The sequence below is a fragment of the Vulpes lagopus genome, chromosome 18 (assembly GCF_018345385.1).
Source record: "Vulpes lagopus strain Blue_001 chromosome 18, ASM1834538v1, whole genome shotgun sequence".
Taxonomy (NCBI): domain Eukaryota; kingdom Metazoa; phylum Chordata; class Mammalia; order Carnivora; family Canidae; genus Vulpes; species Vulpes lagopus.
This window is the reverse complement of record NC_054841.1, coordinates 5999292-6021414: the sequence shown is the minus strand read 5'-3', so window position 1 is coordinate 6021414 and position 22123 is coordinate 5999292. Positions and strand designations below refer to the sequence as shown.

The 22123-nt window shown below is 45.3% G+C and overlaps 2 protein-coding genes across 3 annotated transcripts in view; one reads left to right on the top strand and one right to left on the bottom strand.

Moving 5' to 3' along the window:
• The window catches only part of RTF2 (replication termination factor 2), a 39036-nt gene that overhangs the window by 11253 nt on the left and 5660 nt on the right, over window positions 1-22123 (top strand). The window lies entirely within an intron of this gene.
• LOC121478191 (beta-1,3-galactosyl-O-glycosyl-glycoprotein beta-1,6-N-acetylglucosaminyltransferase 7-like) lies at window positions 2828-18375 on the bottom strand. The gene is made up of 4 exons (XM_041733093.1): window positions 17951-18375; window positions 11468-12496; window positions 10234-10329; window positions 2828-7132 (listed from the first exon to the last, which is right to left on the bottom strand). The coding sequence occupies exons 2-4, from the start codon at window positions 12435-12437 to the stop codon at window positions 6909-6911; spliced, it is 1290 nt and encodes a 429-aa protein (XP_041589027.1). The 5' UTR covers window positions 12438-12496; window positions 17951-18375; the 3' UTR covers window positions 2828-6908.

The following is a 22123-nucleotide window of genomic DNA, read 5'->3' as shown; positions in this document are numbered from 1 at the left end:
CGTCTTGGTAGCTGAGGAAATCAGGTGGTTTAGGGTCCCTCCCTTCATGTGATATTTCAACATCCTTCAATTCTTTCTGAAACAGATCTCATTAGTTGTTTCTCTGCTTAAAACCCTTCTGTGGCTCAAGGTTGCTGGAGGTAGATTCACACTGCCTTCTCTGACCTGTCCCTGGCTGCCTCCGGCACAGGCCAAGCTTGGGCCACGCCCTGACCCCTCTTCTGTGCCTTTGTTCCCTCAGCCCTAACCTGCCGGCCCGGAAGGTCATGTCCCCCGTAAACCTTAGTTCCAGAGCAGTTGCTTCCTCTCTAAACCCCTGCTGCCAAACCTCCTTCCCCATTCCCTGGGTACCTTGTTATCGAACTGATCTCATCAGAGTGTAATTGCTAGTTATGTGATGATTTCCCCACTGGACTGGGTTGGTTGTTTTTTTTTTTTTTTTCCTTTTTTATTTTCTGTAAGACTTTATTTTTTAGAGTAGTTTTCACAGCAAAATTAAGAGAAAAGTGAGGGGTTTCCCCTATTCCTTCTGCCTCCCCCTGCTTAGGACAGGGCCAGCCTCTGTCCTAAGCAGCATATGGTGGGATGGCCTAAGGGATAAGATTGATAGAGCCCTTGCTTTCATGGAACCCACAGTCCAGTTGGAGAGAGTGGCACTCAGCTGAGCAAGGCAGCTGCAGTTGTGACAAATGCTAGGAAGGAGACACAGGGTGATGTCCCTTAGAGAGAAAGGCTGCCATAGTGGTGGTTGGCAAAGGCACCTCCAGAGGTTTGAGCTGACCTGAAGGGTGCAAAGGAGGAGCAAAAGCTTTGAAGTAACAGAGGACTTGGCTAGTGTAAGGAACAGAAAGTGTGGTGGAGTGGCCAGTGGAGGGAGAAGTAGGAAAGACAGGTTAGCTCACTAACCTGAAGGGGTCACTTCATACAGGGCCCAGCAGGCCACATTGGGGCTTATGGATTTTTATTCTAAGAACAGTGGGAAGGAAGGCAGAGGGCAGCTTTAAAGTGGACTCGATGTACTTTAGTTTGAAAATGGTCCCTCTATAAAAGAAACCAGATGCAGAGGATGACACCCAGAGCGTTTCCATTTATTTGGGATGCAAAGACAAGCCAAAAGTAATTGTTGGTGAGGAAGTCGCCAAGAGGCATGGAGTTGTTTCCATTTTGGGGTGATTGTGAATAAAGCCATCACAGAATTTGGCATCTGTCTCATTGAGCTTTTATAAAAGAAAAGAAATTCACAGAATGCATTCAGAAATTGACTTATGTCATTTATTTATTCACCACTGTTTATCACATCTTCTGTATTAAAGGTGAAGTGGCAGGTACTCCGAGGGCAAAGGGTTGACATAGTCCCTGCACTCAACGAGAGACTGTAGTCCTACAGGAATCCTAAGTTATATGAAAAATCATGTTCTTTTTTTTTTTTTTTTTTTTTTTTTTTTTGAGGCCAGCTACCATGTGGATGACAAAGATATTGTTTAAATTTAGGGGCCTGAGAACTTTGTTTTGACTGTTCTGGTGAGCAGTGGCTTTATGAAGGAGGAGATGTTCATTCTAAGCCTTCAAGGCAGAGCATGGTTCTCATTGGTCAGACTTTCCCAGAGGTTGGGATGTGACCACCAGTGGTATGAGTGCTGGTGTGAGGCAGTGCACAGACAGGACCCCAGACGGGTCTGCGAGACACAGCAACATGGGGACTCCCATTTTGGGCTCCTTCAGATGCCTGCTTGCCTTGAGGAGAAAGGCTCTGAATAGGTTTTATTTCATTTCACTCCAGCACATGCCAGGCCCCCCGAGAGAGAGGACACTACACTCAGAGCTCTGGCAGGCAATTCTGGTGAGACTTGTTTTGTGTTCTGCACTCTGTGCTTGCTTTATGGCAAGGGGTGCTGTTTTGTATTTATGGCAGGGATACAAAGCTAACCTTTAAAGTAAATGTAAGTAAAATTAGAACCAATGGGCACATTTACAGAAATACAAGACACTGATAAGTGCATCAGCAGGGAAGCATGAAGGTACGGGACAGGTAGCAGGTGGGAGCGGAAAGGAGAGGAGGAGGAGGAGCAGCTGCCACTGCTGCTCCTGGAAGGAGAAGGCGGCCCAGGCAGCCCATGGAGATGGAGGTGCAGTGCCAGTGGTAGTGCTCACATGGGCAGGGCAGGGTGTGTGAGCAGAGAGAGGCCTGAGAAGTGAGCGGACTGGACGTTGGAAACTTCGAGGGCCAGCCCAAGGGGTAGGTCCAGGTGGGTATGCAGTGTAGAGCCGTTGACATCTGTGGGAACATAAATGTGTAGGCCTGTGGCAGGATGCACAGAGGGTGACGGCCAAACAAGAGGAGGAATTTGGCAGCAGGTGAGTGCAGGGTTCCTGTGGGAGAAGCACTGTGGGATCCAGTGCTCAGCTGGCCTGGGGCTCCTTCAGGCAGGAAGGGAACTTTCTATATATTGGGTTCAAGAGTGTGTGTGTGTTTTCCCACACAGTATGGAAGGTGTTGTTTACATGTTAGACACATTCACAGGTACATTCTCGAAGTCTGCTTGAAAGAACAGAAATACGAGAAAGTGGGAAATTAAGCTGAAATTTATGATAGAAGCCAAATACCCTAAATCAGTGGTACCTAAACCAGGCTATTCACGACAGTAGTGTAAGTTCCCACCCCCATTTCAGACCCACCAAATCTGAGTCTTTACAATTGAGGTAAAGCCCCATGGCTTTCTGATTTAACTTAAGGGTTCCCAGAGTGATGCCAGTGGGCAGCTGAGTTTGGGGAACTGCCGGATCCAGAGCAATCAGATGTTATTTTCTTTGCCCCATAACGGTCACCATCCCTTAGATGGCACGAAGCCATCCTTTGCGTAGGCTGACCTCGCACATCCATATGAATGACCGTGTTGACAAACCTACAGCAAAACAGGACTGTCTGCACAGAGCTTCACAGAGAAGTTGATTTTATGTCACTGAAATACAACATTGCAAGGGAAGTCTGAAACATTTCTTGGTTACCTGAGAAGTTTCATCAGACACTGGTAAACTTTTGAAGATCAGCACGTTGGGCGCTTCAAGGGAAAGGAAGTATGAAGGAAAGGGGAACTGAGGGTACCAGGGTTGCACAAGGGAAGTGCAGGGCAGGTGAGAACTAGGAGTGTTGGCTCCTCCTGTCTCATGAAGGTGGCTGTCGAAGCCACTGCCAGTCAAGACAGGACACCGGCTACACTCCAGGGATACCTCAGGGAGAGAATTTTCTGAACAATGAATCTGTTGCCAGAAGAGCAAGATAATGAACACTTTTAACTACAGGATTCACATAAAAATTGTCCCTGCAGAGCCACATAGAATTCTCCCCCATATTAGTTTGCTAATACTGGCTGCCATAACAAGGCACCACAAACCAGGTAACTCAACACAAATTTACTCACGTTCCTGAGGCACAGAGTCCGAAATCACAGTGTTGGCAGGATTGGTTCCTTCTAAGGGCCATGAGATGGCCATCTTCTCCCTGCATGTCCTCATACGATTTTCTCTCTGTGGAGTCTGTCTCTGTGTCCCAATGTCCCCTTTTTATAAGGACACACCAGTCATATTGGATTAGGGCCCACCCCAGTAACAGCATCTTAACTACATCTACAGCAACCTGACTTCTGAAGGTGGCCTCATTCTGACATAATGAGGGCTAGCGCTTCAACTTTTTGTGGGGGGATACGTTCAGTGTAGAACACTGTGCAATTTAGAAAATCATAGAGCGTGGGACAGTCAGGGGCCCACTTGAGTGGGAGCCATTCAGCCATATAACCAACGCTTGAGAGCCTGGTATGTATCAACGCTGGGTCACACTCCAGCGCTGGCTTGGGAATATTACTTCTCGGCTTCGGATTCTAATATGTAAAATGAAGGATTATAGTAAATTCTTAGACACTTTCCTTTTTGATCCAGGTTCCAAACCATAACATTTTAAAATCATAAATGACAAATTTGTATGCTGCTATCAGATATCAAACTCCTGCTTCTAATTTAAAGTCTCTAAAATGTAGAAATGCTAAGTGTATCAACCAAGGTTGGCTAATTGCTATGACCCACAGCTTTCACATTTTCACCTAATTCCGTGAAAGTTCTGGTTGGGCAGCTCTCTGCCAAGGGAAACTCAAGGACTCAGGCTCCTGCTCTCTTCTGGCTCAGACCTCCCCTGGGGTGTGGAGTATTGTGCACTCAGCTGACTGATGGGAACAGAGGAGACCATACAGTATAGGAGGTTTTATGGGCCCAGGCCGGGGAGTGGTGCAGTTCTGACATCCATCACTCAGTCATGTGGCCACACTGAACTACAGGGATACCTAGGAAAGGTAGTAGAGCTGGTTGCCAGGGAAGAAGTGAACCCCAGCTGTTTCTGCCAAAACTGCCAAAAGGAAGAGTGATGTGCAGCACATCAGGGAACGGTCAGTAAAGTGAGATGAAGCCACAGTGTCTAAGTCTAAAAACAAATATTTTCATTTTTTCAAATAATGTCTGGAATTTAGAGAAACCAGTGTCATAAGAATGACTCAGGAACCTCATGAATATTTAGGATATACGTTTTCTTTATTCTTCAGTCTGTAGTTTCATACACATTTGGTTTTTCAGTTCACTAAAGAGACTCAGGGTTTAAGATCACTCTGGGCACACTTGATTTCTAGAAAGAGATGTAGTTGCTAGGTTGGTTGGTTGGTTTTCACTCTAAACAAGTCACTAGCCAAAAAATTAATTGTATTCCTCACTGTGTTCTTCCTTCTTGGAATAAAGAGAAACACATTGGAGTAATTACAGTTTGCTGAATAAATGATGTGCTTGTTACTCAAAGCATGATCCATGGTCCTGCAATATTGGCATCACCTGGGAGGTTTTTTTTTTTTTTTTTTAAGAAATGCAGACTCCCAGGTCCCTTCCCAGATCTGGAATCAAAATCTGCATTTTAATGAGATCCCCCTCACCTGGGGTTTGTATGCACTATAAAGTATAAGAACCCCTGATCTAGATGTTAGAGGTGTGACCTGTAGCATTTGACTTGCCACTGGCTTCATTTATTTAGGCTTTGTGGTCGGTGAGTAAGGTGTGTGGGTATTAGTACTTTGTTACTGAAATGACTTGTTGAGATAGCTTCTTCTGTTATGTGTGATCCCTTTGAGGGCAGCTCTGTGATTGAGTTCATCTTTCTTTGTATGAGGTGAGGTGGTGTGGTAAAGGCGTGGGCTCTGGGGCCAGACTACCGGCTTGGGTCCAAGTCCCAGCTCCACCTGCTTAGCCGTGTGGTCCCGAAAAGTTCCATTGTTGCCCCGAGCCTTGGTTTCCTCATCTGTGAGATGAGTCAGATGTTATTCTAAGTACTTCGTATGGCAAAATATGGCAAATCTGGCAAGTAGACATCCAGAGTAGACCCTTTCATAATAATGTGATTATACTGGGAATTGACATTGAAACAAAATGAACGCGGGCTTGTGTTTCAAGTAACTTGAAAAGATATAAACTTTTTTTTTTTAATGGGTTTTGCACTTAACTTGCTAGTGAGTTGTTAAAATATAAGGGACACAGTCATGGTGAATTTGAGCCTTCAGACCAGCCAGCTGGCACCATCCATGAGCACTGTGTTTGCCTATAAGAATGTGTAGAAAAGCAGAGCTGTGCAGTTGTAGGGCTCTTGGGTTCTCACCTTTGACAGTTTTAACATTTTCAGTGTGTGCTTTCCTTGGATCGAGGTGCCTGGATGAAAGAAATGTTTGTTGGAATGGAGATTTTAATGTTCTTTGGTTAGTTACGATTGATTTGTGGGATGTGCTTTCAAGGCCTCTTTTGCTTCTATTTCGCTTTTTGCTTTCCAAGGGCTATTGCATTGACTAAGTGGATTTGACTTCATTTCCTCGCAAAGCTTCAGTTTATTAAGGCTTTAGACTCTGCTCCTGAATTATATATTTATTTCCTGTGCTTCCCGTTTCTCCTTTAGTTCTCCCATGTTGTGCCACTCCATAGTTTTATACATGTTCAGTCTCATATGGTGCCATGAACTATTTTAGAGAAAGAAAATAGAAATTTCTCAGAACAATGAAAAGGTCGTGGACTGTTGAGAGACTTGAATCTATGAGTGGAGAGAGTTAAGATCATTCCTGCCTTTGGCCAGTGCTGTTCGGTATGGTAACCACCAGCCACATGGGACTATTTCAATTTCAGTTCATTAAAATCTTCTTTAAATAAAGAATGAAATTCACTTAATCTGTCACACTGTCTGCATTTCAAATGCCCCTAAGCCCCGCTGTGGTCGTGGTCGGTGTGGGACAGCTCGGTGGAGCTTGTAGCCATCAGGGCAGACGTACTGTTAGCACCCCGAGACTACGGGAATTCACAGCAACCGGCTTAAGAAAGTGTGTTTGGATTCTGGTTAGTTTCATTTTACCCAAAGGAAGCAGACTCTTCTGTGTTTTCCTAGGATTACCAGAACAGAGTTCTGTGGTTCACAGCCAAAGAGGCTGTTTTAGATAAGCAAAGGTTAGTTTTCAGGGGGAGTTTGCTCTTTATTAGAATCTCATATGCAATTGTATATTCAAAACAAGATGTGTTCTTAACTCGAACTTGAGCCAGGGTCTAAGCGTTTGGAGATTTTGATTTGCTGCCGTTTACGGAAACAGTCAGCCCTCCGGCTGGCGGATCCACATGCCCCCAGCAGTTCCTTGAGCTCCTTTTCCTCGTGATTTCTTCCTCAAAGCTAGAAAAGTGGCCTACGATGGACAGGAAAAGCTCGTCAGCAGCGTGTTTGTAAATTCATCTCACGACTAGCTTGTATCAAGGAGTCATCTCTCATTGTCTCTTTGGTTGAAAGTTCTCTCATTATAAGTCAGGGGCACAGGCGATGGCCCCAGGGGGGCAGGCAGCGTGCAGCTCCCTGCTCAGCGGCCCAGTCTCCTGTTGAGGTGACGCTCCCGTGGGAAATGCCAGTGCGGCTCCACCGCAGCCTCCGCCCCGCGCAGCACCCGCAGCCGGTGCCACCGTTCCAGGCACGTCACCACCAGGGGGTCCGTCGAGTCGAACGCGTAGGCAAACAAGGAAGGGGACCGAACGATCCACGGCAGGTCTCCTGGTCCGTACACGCAGCTGTCGTGGACATAGTGACCTGCAAAGAAGCATGAGAACTTAGCTGCCTTTGTGTCCTCCGTCAGTTTACATTCACACACAGAGAGGGACGCTTCTCCCGGGTTAGCCGTCGGGCCCCTGCCTCACAGGACCTCAGATGGGACACGATTTCCCCGATGGCTCTGATGGGAGCTTCTGTGTGGGATTTAGAATCTAAATGGGGGGACAGGCGTGCTGTGTGCAATGGATGCTACTTTAAGGGAATGCGGTGGAATGGTTGTGAATCATGAACACGCAAGGGAGGCATAGTAGTGCTCGTCTCTCGTTTGCCTGGCCAGCTCTGAATTCTCTATCAGCCTTCATGAACAACCTCAGTCGTGGGTGGTGCGCAAGAATTGCATAGGTGCTAACAGGTCGTTGCTGCAGTCTGTTGCTCCGGCAGGGTGAGTATGTGATGTAACTAGGAGGGAGAACTGAAACGGTGGTTCGAATCCTATGCTGACCTCCCAGCAGCCTGTTCCGTGCACTCACAGGCCCTCCCCGGCAGCGTGACGTGACCCCCCCCCGCCACTGTGGTTCGCAGAGGAGCGGGCGCTCAGTTTGTGTGAGGGAAGGGTCTGTCCGGGTGGTGTCCCTGCTCCTCTCTCCACACCCATAAGGAGGTGGGAGAAGCCCTCCTTCTCCTAAAACCTGCCGGAGGGAAATACCACAGGACGGGAGGAACTGCGTGCATAGAATCACCGAGTGGTGTTTGTGAGCAGGAGAAGGTGGGGAGAACCTTCCCCTTGGGAGCAGGTGTTCGTCCTGTAAGGAGCCAAGCAGCTGGCGCGCAGAGAGCGCTCTGCCGATGGCCCCGTTTTCAGGACTCAGATCTTTCTCAATGGGAGGCATCCTTGGTACAGCGTCACAGAGTCTCAGTAGAATTGCATTTCACCAGTTGGAAAGTCGGAGTATGAAGACAAGCAGTGTGAAGAACTTCGGACAGAGTGAAAAAGAGTCCCTCGACTGTGCCTGGATAATCCTGTCCTTTGTATACACACAAGTTAGAGCTGGAAGGGAACCCAAGCCAGTGGAAAGTCCTCAGAGCTGGATTCATGCTGTTTGGTGACCACAAGTAGGCTTTTGCTGATAACAGCAGGGTGACAGGCACTCTTTGTATCAGCTCATCCAGTGGAGGGGCACCAGGCAGCGGCACCTGGCTCGAGACCCAGCTCTGCCACTTCCTGTGCCGCTGCCTGGGACATCGGGGGTGACTCGTTCCTCCAGGCCTAGGGTTCCCCATCTGTACAGTGTGCTTATGATAGTTAATAACCCAGAGTCATTGTGAGGCCTGACTGCAGGCCCAGAGCCGGGCTCTGGGAGGGGGCAGGGTCTAGCACAGTCCCTGCCAGGGCTTGGCCTGTGGCGGGGGCTGGCGGAATGCTGGCCATCTGTGGCCACATCACCGCTCTGCTGGCCGACGGTGTGCGTACCGAAGTGAGCAACAGCAAGAACTTTCAGAAGTGTTTACTTCGGGGCAATGATGATTGTTGATAAGATCCACAGTAATTAGGCTTTTTGGCAGACGTTCAAATACCCAGGTTGTCACTAAATGAAATTCTAAATCGATATTATTGATAGCAGCAGCCCTACGTGACTTCCACTGTGAGTGAATCATGTTTTCAGGAAGAATCTGAGTTCCACCCTGCAGGCCCCTGGCCTTTCCCGAGCATTTATTCCCCAGTCTTGTCAACCCCAGTGCATGATGGCAGCAAGAACCTGCTTTCTGAAGAAAGGCCAAGGTTGCTGCTTACTCTCCTGTTTGACTCTCACCTTTTTCTGTATGTGAAGAGGTCCCTAATTGAATCCTGGTGAAAGTATTTATTACTAGAAAATTATTATAGCCCCTCCTGACCTGATAACCTGTCAGGAGGGTGGCTGTGCACATGACAACAGGAATTACTCATCTTTGAATTACTCTGATATTAGGTTTTACATTTTTCACTTGTTTACAGCCTGTCTCTTTTGGGTCAGTCCTTTAAATACCTTGAGAACTGGGGTGAACCCAGCTGAGATTGCATATCTGGTCTACTGTAACTCAGTGCACCATGAGACTAGGTGGTTCTATCTTCACAGTAGCTCCCACCGTGGCTGGAAAGCTGCAAGCAGGCAGAAGGGTGGGCCAGATCTGCTCAGACAGAGGATGCTGTGCCCCAGTCCCCTGCACGCATGTCTGCTGTGCTCTCCCTGCTTTCTCTGTCCCCGACAGTTGGCAGCCCCATAAAGGTCAGACACCTCGACTTCCTTTCCATGCAGGCTCCCAGAGCATTTGCACCTCTCTCTACCGGATTTGTGTGCATGGCACAGTGACCGTCTGCCTCCATCTCCTCCCCAAGACCATCTGCTCCTTTCAGACAGCCATCAGATCCTGGGCTTCAGGTGGGCAGGAGGAGCCGGTGCCCAGAGAGGAGGCATGAACAGCCTGGTGGGAGCCCAGGCCCAGTGTTCCCACTCCCTGGACCTTTCCCCCTAGACTGCGGTGCCTGAGAATCTGCAGTCAGCCAGTTCTTTTCCAGCCTTTTCACCAGAGAAGGTACTGCCCTCCCCACCCCAAATCTTGCTTTTCTGTATTGTCCTGGTAACTAAAACCTCTGAGACAGTGGACACAGGGGCAAAAGAATTCACAGCTCACAGGGAGAATCTTCTGAGGGCAAAGCGAAAAGACCTTCCTTCAGCAAGAACTACTCAAAAACCCGCTCTGGAGCATACACCCGTGTTACTCGTCTATTCCAGTAGAGACTTAGGGAGACATGGAGCTTTTTTAAATAAATGTCTGAGTTTGAATTTTAGGAGCACGTGGAACCCAGCTAGCTTATGTATTTTTATCTTAAAACCTTTGCTCTCCTTTAAACCTTTAAAACCTTTAAAGTTACAGCCTGGTTTTGTGTTCACTTTGCGAAAATTTATCAATTTGTGCACTTTTCTGTCTAGATGTTAGAATTAAATAAGTTCTAAAAAGATTGATCCAATGGAATTGGACTGTCACTAATCACATCGCTACTTCTGCTAACGATCGTCTGCGTCTCCCCATGTTACCCTGGCAGCAATTGTATAGTTTTCATAAAATTGGAAGGCTTGCTTTTGGTTTGGTTCAGTTTTTACCTTTACACCCATCATGAACACTTCCCTCCTCGTTTCTCCATTTAACAGCTCGAACATTTCCTTCCCAACCGGAGTCTGGTGTGGCTCCTGGGGCATCTGGGGGGAAACAGAACAAGCATTGCAGCACACAGACAGCTCCTCAGCCCTCCCTTCCTCCACTGTCAGGGATAGAGGGGGGGGGGAGGGGGGAAACGGAAAGTCAGGCCTCACTCGGAGTGTTGGGTCATCATCTGATGAGGGGTTAATGCTCTGGGGATGGGTGGGGGGTGCTGGGCTGGCCCTCTGTTCCAGAGTTGTGCTTCACTTTCGCTTTCTTCCTTTTCTCCATCCCTAGTAATTCACTGAACAGCCTGTCCTTGGCATGATGATGTTGGGTTTCTTGGGATTGTGTTTTCTCCATGATAGCCCTCTGAGGTGATTTGAAAATAGGATTTTTAGTAGATATGAGAGATTATAGTGAGATCCTAACCAGACCATGAGTTCTGCTGGATTCATTGTTTGCGCTGTCATCTGGACCAGTTAGCTTAGCTGTTTGAACTTGAAGCCATACCCCCTATAGAAGCCGATCAGCTTTGTACAAAGAGAAAATAATTCCACTTAAAGAAGGACATCAGATTTCCCTCTGCCCTTCAGAGAACCAGAGGTATCCTGTCTGCCACCCAGAAAATTACTACTTTTAATATTTTCTATTCCTTTTTTAAAATATTTTATTTGAGAGAGGGCGCATAAGCAGGGGGAGCCTCAGGCTGTTGGAGAGGTAGAAGCAGGCTCCCCGCTGAGCAGAGTCTGACATGAGGCTCCATCCCAGGATGCTGGGATCATGACCTGAGCCGAAGGCAGACACGTAACTGACTGAGCCACCCACACGCCCCAATATATTCTATTCTTCAAGAGCCCCAAGCATAATGTCTGGCTCTAGTAGGTATGCAGTAGTATTTAATAAGTGATTGAAGAAGTTTCTGAAGATCTGTGCCCAGATGCTGGTATGATTTTTTTCCAGAGAGGGAACAGAAGCAGCTGGGCTGGTTTGGGAATGTGGTACACTCTCAGCAAACCTCAGACCCCTAAAACTGAAGACCCTTCTGTATCCTCAAGTGAAAGATCCTGTACAACGTAGAGCTATTTGCCAAGCCATAGTAAAATAGTGAAATACCAAGACTTGTCACTCAAGAGTAAACTTCTGCTGTTGCTGCCTCTACTCTGACCAGACCGCATACTGCTGGGTTGTCCTTACCTCTCAGCCTGTTCAGAGTCACCCAGTAATGGCGCTCTGGGCTCTGCACATCTTTGGACCACCGGAGCATGTCTTTTGCACGGGCGTCAGTCAGTACAAAGTCTACAAACTTCCTTGTTAGGACATAGTAGGCGCTTCCAAAATAAATTGTTAAGTTATGGGGTGGTTTGTCTTTGAATTTTGAATTTGGAGATATGTGGATATTTCCTTCAGAGCTGAATTCAGGATGACTTTCACTTGTCTTGGATTTCACATTTGGTGGTTGGATTACTCCAGGAGTGATGTTTTTATCATTCCATTTGCTTCTGATGTAATGTATGATTTCTTTGTTGGTTTTGATTGGAAAATCCTGTCCACCAAGGTTAATGACATAGTTCCATTGAAATTTGGAATGGACCAGATCTTTCATACAATTAATATCTGCCTGTAGTCTTGTAAAGCCAGTGTAAGCCACTCTTGCTCTCTTTGAGGAAATAAAAATATTTCCAAAACAGTTAACCAGGGTTTGCACAGCAGTCTTGTACTTCTTTGGGACCTTTTCATCCACATAAATACAGTAAACATTTTGAGGCACATAAATAGCTCTGAGAAGTTGCACAAACATCGCCAGCTCCTTATGAATAGTTATAATATATGCCAAAGAGAAATTTCCCTCTTCTGCAGACAAGGGTCTGGTTATGAAATGCAAGTCCTGGGAAATCCTAGAACAGTTTCCTGGTGTGCGTAAATGAGCAAGTATTTGAGAAGCATGAGGGGTTTTACAAAATCTTGCAATTTGAAGGGCGGCCCCTTTCCCTTCAAGTAAAGCTGAACACAGTTCGTCTGGATAAAAACCACATTCCACTACTGCTGGATAGGTGGGTTCCTCCTCTGCTTCCTCAGGAGTTGGATTCCTTAAATAAAGAAAAACAAAGATGCAAATGCCTGCACACACGAGGAGCCCAGGCTTCGTGGCTCGCAGCTGGCTCATGTTTTGGGCTCCAAGGGCCTTCTTGTCACCATGGTTTAAAATGTTTTCCTTTCAGCTTCCTAAGAGAACAACAGGTAGACTTTAGGGTGTGGCAATTCTTCCCCAACCTACAGCTCGACTGAAGCGCAGGGGCATAACGCGTATAACATGCTCAGTGTTTCTGTACCTGTATGCGTATACGCCTGCAAAACCATCGCCACAGTCACCAGGACAAGCATTCCCCTCACCCTTGAAAGTTTCCTTGTACGCCTTTTACTCCATCCTCCTTCCACCCTCACTCTGGGCTATTTCTGATATTCTGTTATTGTAGATTCACTGGCATGTTCCATTAACTTTATATAAATGGAGTTGTACACTGTGTAGTTTTTGCCTGGCTTGTTTCACTTAGGATACAGATTTTGACGTTTCATCCACATCATTGCATTCATCACCGTCCTTGCCTCTTTATAACTGAGCAGGGTTCCATTGTGTGGGCACGCCACAGTTTACCTGTTCATCTGCTGTGGGCATTGAAATTGTTTCCAGTTATAGGATATTACTAGGTGCTATAAGCATTCATGCACAAGACTTTGACCCTTTGTTTTTGTTTTTGTATTTCAGTAGCTTTATTGAAAGCTATAGCTATAGCACCAAAACATAGTAGTTGTTTAGGTGACCTCTACCAACTCAGAATTAACACCGATGTATTCAAACTATTGAAATATAGATCAGCCTTTGGGAAAACTGAAAAGTTATCCACGAAACATGTTTACAAAAGTGTAAGATATGCTGTGGGTCTGTAGTTTATTTTCCGGTACTTATTGACCAATAATGTGATATCAGAATTGGGCACAGCTGTCCTGGATGGACTCAGGCTACACATTGCACTGAGTAGCCGTTTGCAAAACTTGTGATGCTGGAGATCTCCTTACATTCACTGACATCCTAGAAAATCCTGATGACTAAAAGTTCACAATCATAAATGTTGCCTACCTAAGACTTGCTTTTGGCACAGTAGGGGCAATTAGTGAAAGTATAATTCTCATCCTTTTAAACACAGTTCTAAGTTAGGAGCAATGGCAGTTTAAAAAAAAAAAAAAAACCAGCACTTAGTGAAAACATCTGGAATGTTAAATCAGCAGGTTTCCAGGGTGATGTTAACAGGACTGTTGTTTTTGTTTCCCTGGGGGTAAATACATAGCAGTGAAACTGCCAGCTATTTCCCAAAGTGGGTGTACCATTTTACAGCAGCAGTGTAGCAGAGTTCTAGTCACTTTATATCCTCCCCAGCACTTGGTGTGGTCAGATTCGTTATTTTAACCATTCTGATAGGTGACTGGTGATGGTTCATTGTGGTTTTACTTTGTATTTTACTTTGCATTTCACTTTGCATTTCCTTAATGATGTTGAGCATATTTGCATGTATTTACTGCTGTAATCTTGACAGGCAAAAAAATCTCAAATATTTATTTTGGACAGAAATACTTTTCTGTTCCGCATTATTCAGAGTTCATTTTGTGCTGTCTCTCTGTATCATGTTATAAGCAACAAATCAGGAGAAATATTATGATCATAGAATATGTCTTGTTGACATGAGTTGATTATGTTTAGAGAAGGCTTCAGTGATTAAAAACAAGATATCATTTTACCTAATATCATTTGATAATAATTGAGTTGCCTTTCTGGAGCCCGGCAGAAATGCATGAATGGCTTAGCAGGAGTAAAGGTGGTGACCAAAGGCATTTTGATTAATTAATTATTAATGCATAAAAGGCATCATCACCTTTGAAATTTAGGAAGAAGAATGAGCAGGTAAACTGTGTTGTTAGTAATTACTTTTTTCATATTTATAAATCCTGACTCCTGGTTTCCATAAAAAGCTTTACCATTGCCTATTTTAAAAGCCCATTTGCTTTTGAGCAATGTTCTGTCTCAGGTTTGACACTAGTCCCTTGGCCTCCTACATTATTATAAATGGCATTTAGATGAAGCATTGACCAGGCAGCCTTTTGAATTATCCCTGTGTTCTTAAACTGTGAGCCAGTGAAAGCTCTAAATGCTGATTGTGGGTTGTGAGTTTAAAAAACATATTTATTTTCCTTGTATGGTTTCGTTTTACGCACCCTGCTTCAAACATAAAAAGCAGCCACTGCCCACATAGACCAAGTTACAGTGTTTTAGGCCAGTTCAGTAAATGTTTATAGATAGCCCCAAACATGAAACATTAGGGCATAATTTTAAAGACATTTTTAGAAATTATGTAATACTTTTTACAAATGCAAAAACTCATGTAATGAACACATTTCATCTCTGGTATGTAAAATAAAACCTAGAAATTTAGCAGGAAGGAAATTCCTTCTTGAAATTAAAACAAAGCTTTTAACTACTTTTACAAACTTCAATTCAAGGGCACCCATGTGCCATAGTTTGTTGCATTTTCTCTTGTATTATAGCTTTGGCTTGTTTGGTTTTGTTTCTAGGCTTGTGGTCAAAGTAAAACATTGTGGTCTCATCACAGAAATGTTGCTAGCCCCACTTCACTGACAAATCACACCCCGTGTAAACTGTGGCTCCACCACAGGGAATTGGGTCTTTTCAGTAGTTTGTAATAATTAAATGAGGACAAGTCCCATGTGTAATCCGCTATCCTTTAGGGTAATACCTGGGCTAAGTGTTTTCTCTCCCTTCTGTAGAGGCAGAAGAGCTTGGCTGTGTTCATCTGCCGCCACTCGGCCTCCCAATTCTGTCAATGAAGCACTGCCCAGTTAAACCTTCCTTCCAGCTCAGGTTCCCTCTGTGATTGAGAAGTAGGTGTGCCCTAGAATGCCACCGGCTGTGGGGACCAGGGTCAGCAGCAGTGAAGCTTTGTTGTCATTGCTTCAGCACAGGCTCTTTAAGGCAGGCAGCCCTGCCTCCTAAGTGCGGCCTCCCGAGGCCTCGCCACTGTCGCGGTTCTTGCTGTGGTTTTAACACGACACCTAGTGGGCAGCATGGAAATCCCCACGGGCCTCCCCCCTTCGGGGCTGGCCAGGTCATCTTTCAGCAGGGGATGGGCACCATTTTCAGTTTGCAAATATTGGCTAGCCTTGATTCTTGGTGACTTGTGGTTTTGTCTATCATGTAAACTTGACTTTTGTTGCCATAATGAAAATGTAATTATTAAACATGCGACTTTTCTATCACCGAACTAATTTCTGAGACATGTAAGTGGTATTTTTCAAGTGTGGGGATAATACACAGCTCATTAAAAAGTACAGTCTTACTTCTGGACCCTTTTTTTCTCCCACAAAAAAAAAATATTTAAAATATTTATTTTGAAGACTTTAGAAAGGAGCACCTGGGTGGCTTAGCTAGTTAAGCATCTGCCTTCAGCTCAGGTCATGATCTCGGGGTCCTAGGATCCAGTGCAACGTCAGGCTCCCTGCTCTCTCCTTCTGTCTCCCTCCCCTTCTCCCTCTCCCTCTGCTCGCACTCTCTCTCCCTCCCTCTCTCTAATACATAAATCTTAAAAAAAAAAAAAAAAAAAAAAAGAAAGGAAAAGAAAAAGACTTTAGAAAGAGTAGCAGTTATCCTTGTGTTTTATGGAGCAGATAATATGAAGGTTGTCCAGATCAGACCCATTTTTACTATTCCAGTATGTTCTTTCCTCACCTTACTGGAGTCACACATGGCTCCTGAAACTGTTATTTTGTGTGTGAGAACATTCTTTTTTCATGTACTGTTACTGAAGTTACCTTTCCTGGGCCTTACATACCCTAATAATCTGTTAGTCCCTCGATCACCACAGCCTTTGGGAGGCAGAATCAGTGAGTATGTTCAGGGTGCAATAGAATCAAGTAGCAAATAGAATTAAATAGACCGTGAGTAATGTTTTGAAGATCATACGTTTAGCTGACTGAAGACATACGACACCTTTCAGTAAAAATAATTACCAAAGCTATGGTTAAGGATGGGGTTTAAAGTTTTTCCCTGGGACACCTGGGGGGCTCAGCAGTTGAGCGTCTGCCTTTGGCTCAAGGTGTGATCCCAGGGTTCTGGGATCGAGTCCTGCATTGGGCTCCCTGCATGGAGCCTGCTTCTCCCTCTGCCTGTGTCTCTGCCTCTCTCTCTCTGTGTCTCTCATGAATAAATAAATAAAATCTTAAAAAAAATAGTTTTCCCCTTTTTATAGTGTTAGAATCTATATAATAGGAGAAATGATTTTCAGGTAATAGTTCTCAAAATGGACTTGTTTTGCTTTTTATGTTTTTGCCCAAGCATATAATACTGTCAAGGAGTTGTTTCAAAACACATTACTCCCCTAATTATTAGACCAAGTGAGTATGTTTTTCTTTTTCTTTTCTTCTTTAGCCAGCCACAGTGCCCCACCCCCCCTCACCACCCATGGCAAGCCTTGACAGCCAGAAACAAAAGTTAGCGGGCGTGGGTTGGTATCGTGTATTACCACGAGAACACTTTCTTTAAGAGCAGTCATTTTGAATTTGTTAGGATAGGATTTAATTATAAAGACTTTTCAGGGGAGTTGACAACATCCTGTAGAAGCTAACTCTTTTTGCTAAATCTTTTATACTTTTTTTTTTTTTTACAAGGGTAATTTCTGTGAGTTAACAGATAATGCACTAGTGGGCATCTTTAAAGATGAACTTAAAATAGTTTCCTATATGTTTTAGAATATTACTGTTTTAGAGCATTAACATTAGCTTGCCAAGATTAAATCATTGAGTCTCCATTTTCTGGACTTAAGATGGAATGTATGATAGGACCTGTCCCATAGGAACACCGGGATAGGAGTTCTGGAGCAGGTGGATGTGAGTTTCCTACTGAGCCTGGCTGGGGGAGGTACTCAGTTTTAGCAGGATTGGGGTGCTTAGCATTGACCCCAAGACCATGAATGTCGATGCTCTCTATTTATTGGCTTTTTTATCCTAAAAAAGCCTCTTTGGCCACAGCAATGAAAATTTGGTGCCTGTTATTTTATGGTCTCTGGGCTCAGAATGATGCCCAGGATCCACAAATTAAATCATTTGGTTTTCTTGAACTCTTTTAGTTTACAACGTGAGACTGATTTTGAATTCAAACACTGTTCAACTATCCAGCAAAATAGATGTCTTAGTCACAGCATGTATACGGTTTCAGCCATTTCAATACAAAGAGGAAAACCTTCTATGATATCCTACCCAAAATCACCACAACAAAAATAGCATGATTGGCACAAAGTGAGGCCTTGAACATGGCCTTGAGGCTGACTTCGTTATTATCTGCGGTATGAGGAAGGAGCAGCTGGTGGCATTTTAAATTTAAAAATCTAATCTCCAACTTGAAAATTTTCCACTTTTATTTTCTTTGGCTGAAACGAAGACCAAGGGCTGTTTTTGAGAGAAAAAGATGCCTGCTACATATGCATTTTAAAATATTACTGATCTTCCACTATTTATGTTTTAAAACTATAAAGGAGGCAAAAAAATTTTTTTAATAATTGTATCCTGCTCAGCCTCTGGCATTCATGATCTGGGCATATTTAGTGAAGCACTTACCAAAAGCCGTTCCTCATATTCCAAGGGCTGGAATGCTGGCCGTGTCCGTCCCAGCCCAGTTTTTCTCTCCCATGGGTGGTTCTCTTCCCATGGCTTCCGCTCAAATCACATGAACGGAGTTGCTTGGCAGGTTTTGTTACCCTTTCATCCCTGGAGGATTTTATTCTTGTTGGTTGGAACCTGCAGATTGAAAAATAGTCGCTTCTTCTCTGAGTATTTCTCAACGACTGGATCACTGCTTCACAAAACACGACAAGACAGCAGCCGTAATCACTCAGCCCAGATGAAGGGCAGCACAGTGCTCTGGTGTTCTGAAAGCTGGATGAAGCCCTAGCAGTTGCAGGGCAAATTCTATAAATGTTTTTAAAAATTGGAGGCCAATTTTCATCAGAAGAATAAATAATAAAAGTCCTTTAAAAATCTTGTTTGCGGGGATCCCTGGGTGGCTCAGCGGTTTGGTGCCTGCCTTCGGCCCAGGGTGTGATCCTGGGGTCCCGGGATCGAGTCCCACGTCGGGCTCCCTGCAGGGAGCCTGCTTCTCCCTCTGCCTGTGTCTCTGTCTCTCTCAGTGTCTCTCATGAATAAATAAATAAAATCTTAAAAAAAAAAATCTTGTTTGCTTCCTAAATAGCATTCGGAACAATGCAAGCGTCTCAGCACGGCTCTCCAGAGGGCCTGAGTTCAGGGACGCAGGTGAGCCGTGCCCTGCTCAGTCCTCTGTGGCTCGCAGGGGCGGGGCTGTGCCGAGGCACGTGGCTGAGGTGGCCCCTCTGCTCCACCATCAGTGACTCTTCCCTTTGTTGTTCTCTGCTGCTGGATGCCTGTACTCTTGCCTTCTTTCCCTCCTCTAGTTTAAAAGCTTCCCTCACTTGCTGTGTCTTTAGGTTTCCCACAAACAGCTCTGCTAAGAGCAGTGGAGCCAAGAGACTAGAGCTACACACGGTGGAGGCTTATCCTCTTGCATGGATGGATCCAGGCACTGGAGCTTGACTTTTAGTCAGAGGAGTACAGGTTCACTTCACCTGCCCGCAGGTGACTCGAAGCATCTGTTGCTCTTCTGTGGAACAGATTTGCTGTTGCCATAGAAAGATTTCTTCATTGAGCAGATAAAGTCTAGTGTCTTTAGGCTTATGGAGTTGCAGCATGGCTGTGTGTGGCAGGAATGCCTTTTATATAAAAAGATTTGTGCCGCCTTTCAGTAGTGAGATCTCGGATGTGTTTGTTTGGAGATCTTTGGATGCCTGAACAAGAATCAGGAAAGGAAAGGTCCTTTCACATATGGCAAGGCTGCTGGTGAAGTCTTGCTGCGGTGTGTGCCCCCCGTACCTTGAATGCTTGTTGGAAAAGTCATCCTGTGGGTACTCGTGACCTGGGCCCTTTGTAGTGGCCTGTCCCTAAGGGATAAGGATTGGTGCTGGATTTCACCTGTGACCTCATATCCTGAACCTGGAAGGAGGACGAATCACTAAGCCAAAAAAGCAGTGAAAGAAACAGCTGAGAACATAGAGTGGCCTGCATGCATCTTTACACTTCCATAGCCCTAAGGGAAATATAGGATAAAACCAAACATACGGGAGGAATTACTGTGATAAATGGAGCAAAGGTTAATAGGCCTAATGTATTGACTTCTTATACAGGTTGGTTCAAGTCAAAATGTTTTTGAATGAATGTCCTAATAAAGTGGACCTATAAGCATATACATGTAATAGTGAGAGAGGCAGTAGGAATGCGGTAGGGATTTTTGTTTCTTAACCAAAGCCAAAAAGGAGTTTATCTTCTTTTGCCTTCTAGATCAGGGTAAGTTTTTTTGTTCCTTCAAATTATCTGGTCTGCTGGGCCCTCTCACATGTTGTAGGGAGTGTAAAGTTAATATCTTTCAGGGGAACTATTTGGCTTTAAAATTTTATTCCCTTTCCTCTTCATTTGGAGTAGTATTTCTTCAGTCTCTATTTTCATTCAGACATAGCATGATTATTTACAGGACCCTGGGCCCCAGCTGAAGACGACAACGACCAGTCCCTCCCTCCGACATGTGACAGAGGGAGGCACTCTGCAGGAATCAGGCTGTGTGGTGGAGAATATACAAGTCCCACAGTGGGATTTAGGGGTCTGAGATGCATTTCATTGATTGTTTTTTACAAATGTTATTTGTAAGAATAGTGATTGAGAAAGCACTCTTCCATTTGTGATACAGACATACAGATAGAGTAGCATACAATCGTAATTCTACCCCTGTTCCCTCGGTGCTTTCCTGCTTTTTTTTTTCTAATGCTTTTAAAAACTATTAATCTCCAGAGGTCATATGGATATACAGTTTGTAGTTGTCTTCTCTTAGCATGATAATAAGCACTTTCAACATTTTCAGAAACTCTGAAATAACTATCTGCCCTTCTTTCTAAAGAACGTATTGTGATTTTTTTTTTCTAATTTTTTTTTTAAGATTTTATTTATTTATTCATGATAGACATAGAAAGAGAGAGAGAGGCAGAGACCCAGGCAGAGGGAGAAGCAGGCTCCATGCCGGGAGCCCAACACAGGACTCGATCCCAGGACTCCATGATCGCACCCTGGGCCGAAGGCAGGTGCTAAACTGCTGAGCCACCCAAGGATCCCCTATTGTGATATATTTAACTATTTCCCCATTTGGGGGACATCTAGATTATAACTGATCAAAGGAAGCTAATTGAAGATAAATTTGTGGTTTCAACTGTGCAGTAAGTAACCATACACATAAAAAATGCATTTGGGGGCATCTGGATGGCTCAGTGGTTGAGTGTCTGCTTTTGGCTCAGGTTGTGGTCCTGGGATCAAGTCCCACATCAGGCTCCTTGCAGGGAGCCTGCTCCTCCCTCTGCCTTTGTCTCCACCTCTCTCTGTCTCTCATGAATAAATTAAAAAAACAAAAAGAAAAATGCATTTGCGGGCATACATGGGTGTTTTGCATGTATATGTGTTACTTCACAAGTGGAGAAAAGGTCCGTCCCTTTGGGTCAGCCGTGCTTTTGCCGCAGCCCTCCCCTCCCTCAGTGACCCTCCCTTGACCCTTCAGTCCCTAGAGAAGAACCCAGCCTGGCAGCTGGTGCTGTGGACAGAAATCTGCTTCCTGCTCTGGCTTCACTTTCCCCAAGGAATGGGCCACTCACCCAAGTTCCTGGGGTCAGTCAGAGGCCTGCCAGGGTCAGGCCCATACCAGGAGCATGTGAAGGGCCTGTGGCCAGTGGGAGGGTCATGTGCCCCAGCTCCAGGGGGCAGCCCTGCTCAGGTCCCAGCAATTGAGGCCTTGAGAGTACAGGTTCAGTATTGATAGATCTTTTGCATTTGGGGGAGAAAGCAAAATATCTCAGTTTTTAAAAGTGTGAGAGGTTCCCGACTTTTTATATGCTTAGTGGCTAATTCAGTTTTAAAAATATAATTGCAGGCACAACACACCACAACTGTATGTAGAACGGGGTCCACAGTCATATCTAGACAACTAAACGGTCACAGGTGGAGGAGACAGTTGACTGCTGAGAGCTGCTGTAGAAAGCCTGGAGTGGGGGGGCAAGGCGGGCCAGCGGGACAAATGGGGACTCCTTTCTATCTCTTGGTTGTGTGCTCAGGAGGGTTATTGACGCCATAGCCCTGGCCCCACTGGGCTGTATCCACCTCCCAATTCTGTTCTTGTAGATCCCTTTTGTCACCTCAGGACAGAGATCTCCCAGGGGAAGGCTCTACCCAAACCTCCCACAGCGCAGGGCTTCCCAGGGGGCCGCCTCTTGCAGAACCCGGAGGCCTCCCAGCAGTGATGACAAAAAACAAGCTCCTTTTCTTCCAAGGCAGTCCCAGCTAGGTGCCCTGTCAGGTCCCCTTTTATTGTTCATGTGACTTCTCTGTGGCCCTGATGTTGATTTGTGGGCCACAGTGGGATCTCGTCAGTTGTGACAGCTTACCAGATCCCCCCTAGAAAAGGAGGTGCCTTGGGCCCGTGTGGTGGGTTTTGGAGGTGAGAACCAAGCTTAGGCAGCACCTGAAGGGTCAGCGCATGTCGACTGGCTCTCCTGTGTGTTGGGAGGTGCTGGGAAGGTCTTGGCAGCTTTTAAGAAGAACGCTTCAATGTCTTGTGCTGAGAATGTGTTGTAGAAAAGAGATTCTGGGTACAGTAGGTCAGTGGCTCTTCCTGTTTTGGGGATAGTA